General features: G+C 37.9%; 1 protein-coding gene across 1 annotated transcript; it reads left to right on the top strand.

Annotated features, from left to right (window-relative positions):
* Positions 1-13,169: 13,169 nt before the first annotated feature.
* LOC129035732 (NADH dehydrogenase [ubiquinone] iron-sulfur protein 5-like) lies at positions 13,170-13,481 on the top strand. The gene has a single exon (XM_054486499.1). It carries the CDS (start codon positions 13,170-13,172, stop codon positions 13,479-13,481), a length of 312 nt encoding a protein of 103 aa, XP_054342474.1.
* Positions 13,482-13,977: the final 496 nt, after the last annotated feature.

Raw genomic sequence — 13,977 nt, 5'->3', positions numbered from 1 at the left:
TGGCTCATATCTATAATTCCAGCACTTTGGGGGGCCTAAGAGAGTGGATCATTTGAGCTCAAGAGTTTGAAACCTACCTGGGCAACATGGCAAAACCCCATCTCTACAAAAAATGCACACAAAACATTAGGCAGGTGTGCTGGTGCGTGCCTGTAGTCCCAGCTACTTGGGGACTGAGGTGGGAGGATGGCTTGAGCCCACGGAGCGGACGTGGGAGTGAGCTGTGATCAGTGCCACTGCACTCCTGGGCGACAGAGTGAGACTCTGTCTCAAAAGAAAATAAACAAATAAATAAATTTTAAAAAGGAAATGTATACAGATCACAGAAGTACTAGAAAGACTTAAGTAACAGGCTCTGATTTAGTTTCCAAGAATGATCTCTAAAACCCAGCAGAACTGGACAACTAAGAGAACTGCAGCCACTATTATGATCGGGAATTTGCCACCAGCAGTACTGGTTTTAGTATCACGCTGCCACTGCCACAATCTATACTATAAAACCAAATGTATTGTACCCTGTTTCCACATAATTCAATCTTGAATCAAAATCTCCCACAAGTGAATATTATTAACAGAACCTAAATTACATTCAGAATCCTAACTGCTAGAGAATCTAAAACATGTAGATTTTACTTTCAGTCTCTATATGTTATAAAGCAGTTGGAACAAGATTGAAAAAATAATCTACAGGATCAGATTGTTTTAAAGATGGGTTCTTCAAAACTTTCCCAGAAGAGCTAAGTCTAGTTTACACAAAGTGTTCCAGAAAAAAGAAAGTGAAGGACAGCTGCACAACTCATTTGAAATCTTCAACTCTCAACTCATTTTAAGAAGTTAATTATAATCTTCAGACAACCACTGGATTAGGACAGTACAAGAAAAGAAAGTTATTAGCTACTTGTTAGCCATAAGTGAGTTATTAGCTCACTTTTGAGCAAAAATGTGAAATTCTAAATAAATATTAGCTTATTTCAACCACGTTTTAATAAAATATGGCAATGTAAATTTTATTCCAGAAATGTAAGGAGGTTCATCACCAGAAAAGATATTAATATAATTTATCACATTAGTAGACTAAAGGGGGGAAAATGACTCAACATATGGAGAAAGACCATTTGATAATGTTTAACATCTAATGATGAGATATTTTAAAGTGTTAGAAAAAACTATGAATAGAAGATAATTTTTTAATTTGACAAAAGCTTTTTTTTTTTTTTTTTTTTGAGACAGAGTCTCGCTTTGTCGCCCAGGCTGGAGCACAGTGGTGCAATCTCAGCTCACTGCAACCTCCACCTCCTGGGTTCAAGCGATTCTCCTGCCTCAGCCGCCAGAGTAGCTGGAACTACAGGCACCCGCCACCACTCTTGGCTAATTTTTGTATTTTCAGTAGAGACGGGGTTCCACCATGTTGGTCAGGCTAGTCTCGAACTCCTGACCTCAGGTTATCCGCCTGCCTTGGCCTCCCAAAATGCTGGGATTGCAGGCATGAGCCACCACTCCTGGCCTTAACAAAAGCTTTTAATAAATATCTATTAGGAAACTTAGGAAAAAAAATTGTGACATATCATCTTTAGGGACAAGAAAGAGTCTTGCATGGCTTCCATTGAATATGGTGAGGGGTTCTCAGTCAACACAGTATTTTTTCCTTCCAAAAAAATGGGAAGTATAAGGATTGGATAGAATGGACAACCCAACCCTTTCACAGTTTGCAGATTATTAGATCTTATACCAGAGGACCCAACTGAATCAATAGACAAACTATTAGAACTAATAGGAGAGCTCAGAAAGGCTGTGGAGATGCAAGATTGATGATAGGCAACAAAACAATAGTGAACACATATAGTATTTACTTAATTCATATATAAGAAATTTTATAAATATTTTATGTATATTAATTCATTTAAATTCCATATAAAAATCAGTAACGTTCTTCTGTATCAGCAGTGACCAACTGGAAATTAGTATAAAATGCAATTTCATTCACAATAGCAGTAAAAACTACAAAGTATATAGGATATAAACTAATGAATGAACCCATCCTTTAAAACAGAGTTTTTCAAGCTCTATTAAAGGACATAAAACAAGATCTAGGTAAAAAGGAAAAAGTACCACGTTCATGAATGGGACAAATGAATACTGTAAAAATATCATTCTCCCTAAATTAATCTATAAATTCAATGCAATTTTAATGAAAATTTCATCCGGACTTTGAAGAACTAGACAATTAATTAGCTTATAAAATGTGCATAGAATAATAATAGACCACAAATAAATAAGACGAATTTTTTAAAAACAAGAGCAAAGAGAGGGAACTTGTCTAGTTGAATATATTAAGACATATAAAACCATAGCAATAAAAATAGTGTGATACCAGTATAGGAATGGACAAAAAAATTGATATAACAGAATAGAAAACCAGTAAACAAGCCTATGTTATATATGAGAATAAGGAATATAATAGAAATTAGCATCATAACTCATAGAGGAAAGACAGATTATTTAGTATGTGGCTCAACACATAGGAAAAAAATAAACTTAGATTCTTACCACACTCCAAATACAAAAATAAATTTTGAATGGATTAAAAACCTAACTATGAAAGGCAACACTATGAAGTTAGTAAAATACATGAAGCTTTCTTTGTGAACTTGGAATGGGGAAGGATTTTTAAACAAGACCCAAAAAGTACAAACCTTAAGGGTGGGTGGTGGAAATTGATGGATGTGATCATGTTAAAACTGAATATTTCTATACAAAGAAGATATGATAGACAAACTTAACAGGCTGGTTGCAGACACATTAGCAGGAGATATTTTTAAAGTGTAACACTAAAAAGTGATTAACATGTAGACCATATAAGGAACTACTAAAATCTACAAGGAAACTCAAAAATTGAACAAGGACTAAAATAGACAATTCATGGCAGGGGAATTCTAAATAGCCAAAATGTATATGAAGAGATGTTCAACTTCACTTATAATCAGAGAAATTCAAATTAAGTCAACAAAGAGTTGCTAAAAATTACAAAGTCAGCTAATACTAACTGCTGGCTAGGATGTCAAGAAATCAGAAACCTCATGCACTATTGGTGGGAGTGTAACTCACAATACCTAGTGAAATTAATTATTCATATAATTTGTATACTTATCATTCCCTCACCTGGGTTTATATTGTGTACAAATCCTTAAGGGGATATTTTGGAGTGTGGTATCCTATCATTATTAGTGTTAGCAAGAAATTAGAGACAGCTTAATGTCCATCCCTAGGGAAATGGCTACTCAGAATACATAGCATGTACACACAATGGGATAAAACACAGGAAGAAGTAGTTAACCATTTTTATATATAGGAATGTAGATGGATCTTGGAAATATGGAATGAATTCTATCGAACAAAACAATTTTTATATATTCAAAATACACATATACACAGAAAACAACCATATGTTATATCTCAGGGCTGTATTTTCAGATGCATAAGGAAACATTGGATATATTAATGTGAATATCTCTGATGGGAAAGATGATGTATATGAGAATGAATACGACAAAGGGGAAAGAATAATGAAATAAAACAGGGGCATTGTATGGACTCATAATGATGATGGAATCTGAAATCTGTGTATTTGAGAGCTGTATGACTCACAGATAATGCATGTGTGTCCTAATTTGGGGAGGAATATTTAAGTAATGTTCTCAGCAAAAGGAAGCACTGGTTTTAAAACAGGTTCTGGGAGGATTTGAATGGCCTTATGTAGAAGACGGATGGATATGTGATTAACACAAATTCTTGCTTTAGGTATTTTCCTCCCTCAGAAGTGTTGGAAATTAATCTGAAATTAATTTGCCTCCAGCAATCAGTCTAGGAGAGGAGTAGAAATTTAAAAGTATGGTTATTTAATATTCAAAGAGAATGGCTCTGTAAATCTGGAAAACACAAATATCCTGACAAAAGCTTGTTTTTTATTTAGTTTCATGTAATCTGTCAGGCAGTAGTTTAAAAAGTATCAGGTTTTTTTCTTCTGGTATTATTTCATTGCATGTACTCACTGACAAAACCTTTTATTTATCAATAAAATGTTCCCTATTATTCATTGTTATGCAAGCAATATACCACAAATTACTGCATAGCTATTTTTTTTTTAATTTTATTATTATTATACTTGAAGTTTTAGGGTACATGTGCACAACGTGCAGGTTTGTTACATATGTATACATGTGCCATGTTGGCATGCTGCACCCATTAACTCGTCATTTAGGATTAGGTATATCTCCTAATGCTATCCCTCCCCCCTCCCCCGACCCCACAGCAGTCCCCGGTGTGTGTTGTTCCCCTTCCTGTGTCCATGTGTTCTCATTGTTCAATTCCCACCTATGAGTGAGAACATGCGGTGTTTGGTTTTTTGTCCTTGTGATAGTTTGCTGAGAATGATAGTTTCCAGCTTCATCCATGTCCCTACAAAGGACATGAACTCATCCTTTTTTATGGCTGCATAGTATTCCATGGTGTATATGTGCAACATTTTCTTAATCCAGTCTATCATTGTTGGACATTTGGGTTGGTTCGAAGACTTTGCTACTGTGAATAGTGCCGCAATAAACATATGTGTGCATGTGTCTTTATAGCAGCATTATTTATAATCCTTTGGGTATATACCCAGTAATGGGATGGCTGGGTCAAATGGTATTTCTAGTTCTAGATCCCTGAGGAATCGCCACACTGACGTCCACAATGGTGGAACTAGTTTATAGTCCCACCAACAGTGTAAAAATGTTCCTGTTTCTCCACATCCTCTCCAGCACCTGTTGTTTCCTGACTTTTTAATGATCGCCATTCTAACTGGTGTGAGATGGTATCTCGTTGTGGTTTTGATTTGCATTTCTCTGATGGCCAGTGATGATGAGCATTTTTTCATGTCTTTTTTGGCTGCATAAATATCTTCTTTTGAGAAGTGTCTGTTATTGTCCTTTGCCCACTTTTTGATGGGGTTGTTTGTTTTTTTCTTTTGAATTTATTTGTGTTCATTGTAGATTCTGGATATTAGCCCTTTGTCAGATGAGTAGATTGCAAAAATTTTCTCCCATTCTGTAGGTTGCCTGTTCACTCTGATGGTAGTTTCTTTTGCTGTACAGAAGCTCTTTAGTTTAATTAGATCCCATTTGTCAATTTTGGCTTTTGTTGCCATTGCTTTTGGTGTTTTAGACATGAAGTCCTTGCCCATGCCTATGTCCTGAATGGTAATGCCTAGGTTTTCTTCTAGGGTTTTTATGGTTTTATGTCTAACATGTAAGTCTTTAAACCATCTTGAATTAATTTTTGTATACGGTGTAAGGAAGGGATCCAGTTTCAGCTTTCTACATATGGCTAGCCAGTTTTCCCAGCACCATTAATTAAATAGGGAATCCTTTCCCCATTTCTTGTTTTTGTCAGGTTTGTCAAAGATCAGATAGTTGTAGATATGCGGCATTATTTCTGAGGGCTCTGTTCTGTTCCATTTGTCTATATCTCTGTTTTGGTACCAGTACCATGCTGTTTTGGTTACTGTAGCCTTGTAGTATAGTTTGAAGTCAGGTAGCATGATGTCTCCAGCTTTCTTCTTTTGGCTTAGAATTGACTTGGCAATGGGGGCTCCTTTTTGGTTCCATATGAACTTTAAAGTAGTTTTTTCCAATTCTGTGAAGAAAGTCATTGGTAGCTTGATGGGGATGGCATTGAATCTATAAATTACCTTGGGCAGTATGGCCATTTTCATGATATTGATTCTTCCTACCCATGAGCATGGAATGTTCTTCCATTTGTTTGTATCCTCTTTTGTTTCATTGAGCAGTGGTTTGTAGTTGTCCTTGAAGAGGTCCTTCACATCCCTTGTAAGTTGGAGTTCTAGGTATTTTATTCTCTTTGAAGCAATTGTGAATGGGAGTTCACTCATGATTTGGCTCTCTGTTTGTCTGTTATTGGTGTATAAGAATGCTTGTGATTTTTGCACATTGATTTTGTATCCTGAGACTTTGCTGAAGTTGCTTATCAGCTTAAGGAGATTTTGGGCTGAGATGATGGGGTTTTCTAGATATACAATCATGTCATCTGCAAACAGGGACAATTTGACTTCCTCTTTTCCTAATTGAATACCCTTTATTTCTTTCTCCTGCCTGATTGCCCTGGCCAGAACTTCCAACACTGTGTTGAATACGAGTGGTGAGAGAGGGCCATCCCTGTCTTGTGCCCGTTTTCAAAGGGAATGCTTCCAGTTTTTGCCCATTCAGTGTGATATTGGCTGTGGGATTGTCATAAATAGCTCTTATTATTTTGAAATATGTCCCATCAATACCTAATTTATGGGGAGTTTTTAGCATGAAGGGCTGTTGAATTTTGTTGAAGGCCTTTTCTGCATCTATTGAAATAATCATGTGGTTTTTGTCTTTGGTTCTGTATATATGCTGGATTATGTTTATTGATTTGTGTATGTTGAACCAGCCTTGCATCCCAGGGATGAAGCCCACTTGATCATGATGGATAAGCTTTTTGATGTGCTGCTGGATTCAGTTTGCCAGAATTTTATTGAGATTTTTTGCATCGATGTTGTTCATCAGGGATATTGGTCTAAAATTCTCTTTTTTGTTGTGTCTCTGTCAGGCTTTGGTATCAGGATGATGCTGGCCTCATAAAATGAGTTAGGGAGGATTCCCTCTTTTTCTGTTGATTGGAATAGTTTCAGAAGGAATGGTACCAGCTCCTCCTTGTACCTCAGGTAGAATTCAGCTGTGAATCCGTCTGGTCCCGGACTTTTTTTGGTTGGTAAGCTATTAATTATTGCCTCAATTTCAGAGCCTGTTACTGGTCTATTCAGAGATTCAACTTCTTCCTGATTTAGTCTTGGGAGGGTGTATGTGTTGAGGAATTTATCCATTTCTTCTAGATTTTCTAGTTTATTTGCATAGAGGTGTTTATAGTATTCTCTGATGGTAGTTTGTATTTCTGTGGGATCGGTGGTGATATCCCCTTTATCATTTTTTATTGCATCTATTTGAGTCTTCTCTCTTTTCTTCTTTATTACTCTTGCTAACGGTCTATCAATTTTGTTGATCTTTTCAAAATACCAGCTCCTGGATTCATTAATCTTTTGAAGGCTTTTTTGTGTCTCTATTTCCTTCAGTTCTGCTCTGATCTTAGTTATTTCTTGCCTTCTGCTAGCTTTTGAATGTGTTTGCTCTTGCTTCTCTAGTTCTTTTAAATTGTGATGTTAGGGTGTCAATTTTAGATCTTTCCTGCTTTCTCTTGTGGGCATTTAGTGCTGTATATTTCCCTCTACACACCGCTTTAAATATGTCCCAGAGATTCTGGTATGTTGTGTCTTTGTTCTTGTTGGTTTCAAAGAACATCTTTATTTCTGCCTTCATTTCTTTATGTACCTAGTAGTCATTCAGGAGCAGGTTGTTCAGTTTCCATGTAGTTGAGCGGTTTTGAGTGAGTTTCTTAATCCTGAGTTCTAGTTTGATTGGACTATGGTCTGAGAGACAGTTTGTTATAATTTCTGTTCTTTTACATTTGCTGAGGAGTGCTTTACTTCCAACTATGTGGTCAGTTTTGGAATAAGTGCGGTGTGGTGCTGAGAAGAATGTATATTCTGCTGATTTGGGGTGGAGAGTTCTGTAGATATCTATTAGTTCCACTTGGTGCAGAGCTGAGTTCAATTCCTGGATATCCTTGTTAACTTTCTCTCTCATTGATCTGTCTAATGTTGACAGTGGGGTGTTACAGTCTCCCATTATTATTGTGTGGTAGTCTAAATCTCTTCGTAGGTCTCTAAGGACTTGCTTTATGAATCTGGGTGCTCCTGTATTTGGTGCATATATATTTAGGATAGTTAGCTCTTCTTGTTGAATTGATTCCTTTACCATTATGTAATGGCTTTCTTTGTCTCTTTTGATCTTTGTTGGTTTAAATTCTGTTTTATCAGAGACTAGGATTGCAATCCCTGCCTTTTTTTGTTTTCCATTTGCTTGGCAGATCTTCCTCCATCTCTTTATTTTGAGCCTATGTGTGTCTCTGCATGTGAGATGGGTTTCCTGAATACAGCATACTGATGTGTCTTGACTCTTTATCCAATTTGTCAGTCTGTGTCTTTTACTTGGAGCATTTAGCCCATTTACATTTAAGGTTAATATTGTTATTTGTGAATTTGATCCTGTCATTATTTTGTTAGCTGGTTATTTTGCTCATTAGTTGATGCAGTTTCTTCCTAGCATCGATGGTCTTTACAATTTGGTATGTTTTTGCAGTGGCTGGTACTGGTTGTTCCTTTCCATGTTTAGTGCTTCCTTCGGGAGCTCTTGTAGGGCAGGCCTGGGGTGACAAAATCTCTCAGCATTTGCTTGTCTGTAAAGTATTTTATTTCTCTTTCACTTATGAAACTTAGTTTGGCTGGATATGAAATTCTGGGTTGAAAATTCTTTTCTTTAAGAATGTTGAATATTGGCCCCCCACTCTCTTCTGGCTTGTAGAGTTTCTGCCGAGAGATCAGCTGTTAGTCTGATGGGCTTCCCTTTGTGGGTAACCCGACCTTTCTCTCTGGCTGCCCTTAACATTTTTTCCTTCATTTCAACTTTGGTGAATCTGACAATTATGTGTCTTGAAGTTGCTCTTCTCGAGGAGTATCTTTGTGGTGTTCTCTGTATTTCCTGAATCTGAATGTTGGCCTGCCTTTCTAGATTGGGAAAGTTCTCGTGGATGATATCCTGCAGAGTGTTTTCCAACTTGGTTCCATTCTCCCTGTCACTTTCAGGTACACCAATCAGACATAGATTTGGTCTTTTCACATAGTTCCATATTTCTTGGAGGCTTTGTTCATTTCTTTTTATTCTTTTTTCTCTAAACTTCTCTTCTCACTTCATTTCATTCATTTGGTCTTCAATCACTGATACTGTTTCTTCCAGTTGATCGAATCAGCTACTGAAGCTTGTGCATATGTCACATAGTTCTCGTGGCATGGTTTTCAGCTCCATCAGGTCCTTTAAGGACTTCTCTGCATTGGTTATTCTAGTTAGCCATTCGTCTAATCTTTTTTCAAGGTTTTTAACTTCTTTGCAATGGGTTCGAACTTCCTCCTTTAGCTTGGAGAAGTTCGATCGTCTGAAGCCTTCTTCTCTCAGCTCATCAAAGTCATTCTCCATCCAGCTTTGTTCCGTTGCTGGTGAGGAGCTGCATTCCTTTGGAGGAGGAGAGGCGCTCTGCTTTTTAGAATTTTCAGTTTTTCCTGCTCTGTTTTTTCCCCATCTTTGTGGTTGTATCCACCTTTGGTCTTTGACGATGGTGACGTACAGATGGGGTTTTGGTGTGGATGTCCTTTCTGTTTGCTAGTTTTCCTTCTAACAGTCAGGATCATCAGCTGTAGGTCTGTTAGAGTTTGCTGGAGGGCCACCCCAGACCTCGTTTGCCTGGGTATCAGCAGCAGAGGCTGCAGAACAGTGAATATTGCTGAACAGCAAATGTTGCTGCCTGATCGCTCCTCTGGAAGTTTTGTCTCGGAGGGCTACCCGGCCGTGTGAGGTGTCAGTCTGCCCCTACTGGGGGGTGCCTCCCAGTTAGGCTACTCGGGGGTCAGGGACCCACTTGAGGAGGCAGTCTGTCTGTTCTCAGATCTCAAACTCCATACTGGGAGAACCACTACTCTCTTCAAAGCTGTCAGACAGGGACATTTAAGTCTGCAGAGGTTTCTGCTGCCTTTTGTTTGGCTATGCCCTGCCTCCAGAGGTGGAGTCTACAGAGGCAGGCAGGCCTCCTTGAGCTGTGGTGGGCTCCATCCAGTTCGAGCTTCCCGGCTGCTTTGTTTACCTAAGCAAGCCTCAGCAATGGTGGTCATCCCTCCCCCAGCCTGGCTGCCGCCTTGCAGTTCGATCTCAGACTGCTGTGCTAGCAATGAGCAAGGCTCAGTGGGCATGGGACCCTCTGAGCCAGGCACGGGATACAATCTCCTGGTGTGCCATTTGCTAAGACCACTGGAAAAGCCCAGTATTAGGGTGGGAGTCACCCGATTTTCCAGGTGCCTTCTGTCACAGCTTTACTTGGCTAGGAAAGGGAATTCCCTGCCCCCTTGTGCTTCCCGGGTGAGGCAATGCCTCACCCTGCTTCGGCTCATGCTCGGTGCACTGCACCCACTGTTCTGCACCCTCTGTCTGACAAGCCCCAGTTAGATGAACCCGGTACCTCAGTTGGAAATGCAGAAATCACCCGTCTTATGCATCACTCATGTTGGGAGCTGTAGACTGGAGCTGTTCCTATTCAGCCATCTTGGAACCCACCCACCGAACTTTTCATAGTTGATAGTAAATTTGACTTAAGTCATTAACCCAATTATGTATTTTAAAGTTTTTTTATCTATGTTACAATTTTTCTAAATTTTCTACAATAGAATATACTACTTTTATAGTGAAAAATCAGGTTGTGTATTGTATTTTGCTATATGATGCCATATAAAATATATGATCCCAAAAAACTAGAAGGAAATGTGCAAAATATAATAGTGTTTATCTCGGGATGGTGGAACTTCATGTGATTTTTTATTTCTTTTGTTTCCTATGATGATCATGGGGAAAATTTTAAGAATGCATAAATTTCCTGGATAAATAAGGAAAAATGCCTTTTAAGCTTAACTTTATATTTGCAAATCTTTTGTTTAAATAAACTAGAGTAAATGTTCTGAACTGTTTTATTTCACTTACTGATGTAGGAACACTTGAAAGGAAATCAGATGAACATCACACTTGTGGAATCAATGTAAAGAAACAAAAAGCACTCTAAAATTCTTTTCTGCTTTATTTGGTAGATGTTTATTACTTGATATCTTTCAATGATTATTTCTCTGAAAACTTACAGATTTTACATCTGAAAGTAGATAAATAAACATAGTCAAACACCAAAGCATTGCTTCTTTCAGTGCTTCAGGAATTACTTTGTTTAAAAGTAATTTATCAAATACATGAGAAGTCATAATTTCAGTATGACATTTCAAAAGTTTTACCCAAGTATTTTCGTTAGGTATTTTTCTTGCTGTTGTAAAACACATACTTCTTCAGTTTTGATCCCATCATTTCAATGCCAATATTTTAGCTCTGAAGAAATATTAAATAGAAATATAATCACAATATATAAACTTGCATTCTACTTGGTTTTCCAACCAGAAAGTATTTTCAGAGCAAACTCCAGAAACCAGATAATTCCTCAACTTTCTGATATGGTTTGGCCCTGTGTCCCCACCCAAATCTCACCTCGAATTATAATCCCCATAATACCCACATGTCAAGGGCAGAACCTGGTAGAGGTAATTGAATCATGGGAGAGGTTCCCTCATGTTGCTGTCATAATAATGAGTGAGTCTCACAGATGTGATGGTTTTATAAGTGTCTGCCATTTCCCCTGCTTGGATTTCTCCTTCCTGCTGCCTTGTAAAGAAGGTGCCTTGCTTTCCCTTGGCCTTCCACCATGATTGTAAATTTCCTGAGGCCTCCCCAGCCATGCTGAACTGTGAGTCAATTAAACCTCTTTCCTTTATAAATTATCCAGTCTCAGCTATGTTTTTGTTAGCAGCATGAGAATAGACTAATACAATAGCTTAGTTAACATTTCTAGTTTTTCCTATTTTTATCTTTACTAAACTTGTTCTCACATTTTATAATCAAGATTTTAAATTCATCTAACTTGCTTCTATTTATTTTATTTATTTATTTATTTATTTATTTATTTATTTTGAGATGGAGTCTTGCTCTGTTGCCCAGGCTGGAGTGCAGTGGCGTGATCTCAGCTCACTGCAACCTACACTTCCTGGATTTAAGCAATCCTCCCACTTCAGCCTCCCAAGTAGCTGGGATTACAAGCATGCACCACCATGCCTGGCTAATTTTTGTATTTTTACTAGTGACAGGGTTTCACCATGTTGACCAGACTGGTCTCAAGCTCCTGACCTCAAGTGATCCACCCACCTTGGCCTCACAAAGTCCTGGGATTACCGCGCCCCACCTAACTTGCTTTTATACATATAAAATGAATATTCCATTGTGAAATTTATTTTTTTTTGCCATTATATCAATGTCATTTTTTTCTGTCCTATATTTTACTTGTTGTTCTGTATATTCTGATGTCTGCCCTAGAAACATCCTTGAAAATACAGTCTTGAACAAAGGCAGTCAGGTGCTTCTTCTCAAAAGATGTAAAGAAATGTGGGCTATGTAGAAAACTCTCTTCTTACAGTAAAGCAAGAGGCAGAGAGGCTGCAGCTATTCCGATAGATTGCTAAACTGTGGAATTAAGGGTGGCATTAATTCTTTTTTTCTCTGCTCTGTTTCCTTCTGTTAGTTCTTTCACTGCTGTTTCTTGCATCTAGCATAATGCCCCAGCACCTAATACAGTGCCTGGCATTGAGGAGCCCTTACTTTTTGAGAGAGTAGAAGGAAGGAAGGAATTCAATTTCCCATTACTGCCGTAACAAATTACGACAAACTTAGTGGTTTAAAACAACTACAATTCTGTAGTTCAGAAGTCTCACATGGGGCTCTCTCTGCTAAAATTGAGGTGTGAACAGGGCAGCATTCCTTTCTGGAGGCCATAGGAGAAAATCTGTTTCTTTGCCTTTTCAACTGCTAGAAGTCACCCGCATCCCTTGACTCATGGCTCCCCTTCTCCGACTCCAAAGCCAGCAACACAGCAACTCTCTGACCCTGCTTTCAGCGTCATATCTCTTTCTGAATCTCATTTTTGGCCTCTCCCTTCCACTTTTAAGGAACCTTGTGGATACATCGAATCTACCTGGATAATCCAGGATAATCTGTCAACTGATCAGCAACCTTAATTCTGTCTGCAATCTTAATTCCCCTTTGCATGTAACATAACATATTAACAGGTTCCAGGGATTCAGATGTGGAGATCTATGAAGGGACCATTATTATCCCTACCCCCTCGCTTTTGAGGGCAGTACCTATTCTGACCAAACAAATCTAGCCAACAAGCAGGTCATACAGTAGCAGGAGAGTAATTTAGGTGAAAGAAATCACTTAGAAGAATGTTATGAGCATGGCGAGCGTGCTGAGCCTTGCTTAGCCGTAAATCCAGTAATTATATTGTGATTTTTAAAAACCACTAAATTAGAGAAGAGACAAGGCTGTGAGCATCAGATCACCATGCCTTTCTTGGACGTGCAGAAAAGGTTCGGCCTTAACGTAGATCGATGGTTGACAATCCAAAGTGCTGAACAGCCCTACAAGATTCCTGATCGATGTCATACTTTTGAAAAAGAGTGGATAGAAAGTGCACATGGAATCAGTAGTATCTGGGCAGAGAAAGAGTGCAAGATAGAATATGATGATTTCGTAGAGAGTATACTTAGGCAGAAAACCATGAGACGTGTGAGGAAGCAGCAGGATAAGCTGATAAAGGAAAGGAAGTGCACCCCTCCACCTCACCATGTGGGCAAGGGGGAGCCTCAGCCCTGAGCAGAGCAGCTGCTGATGTCTGGGGGCTGATTTCATGTTCTCTGTTCTCCACTGGAAAGGTTGTTTACAGAAAACCTCCTTGTCAAAGTGTGTAAAAATAAAGGATTGCTCCATCCTAAAAAAAAAAAACAACACTAAACTGAATGATGCACAAATATATAAATGATTTTCCATTGTGGTAGAATTATGAATTATTTAAATTGTTAATGTTGTTCTGCATTTATTAACTTTTCTGCAATAATTAGGTTTTACTTTATAATTATGTTAATTTTTCAGAATTTCAAAACAATCTGCATAGACTGGGAAAGTTACAAACAGAAAAAAGAAATAAATGAAATGACTCATATGAAATTAACATATATAGCTACTGTTCATAAAAAGAAAAAAATTGATATAAATGATAAAGGCTTAATATATAAATTAGATAATAATTTATAAAATTAGAAAATTTATAAAAGAAGCATAAATTTCACACATAATACCACTACTCCCAACA

This window comes from Pongo pygmaeus, chromosome 3 (genome assembly GCF_028885625.2).
Source record: "Pongo pygmaeus isolate AG05252 chromosome 3, NHGRI_mPonPyg2-v2.0_pri, whole genome shotgun sequence".
NCBI classification, from domain to species: Eukaryota; Metazoa; Chordata; class Mammalia; order Primates; family Hominidae; genus Pongo; species Pongo pygmaeus.
Note: the sequence above shows the minus strand (reverse complement) of the source record. Positions and strands in the feature narration are given on the sequence as shown.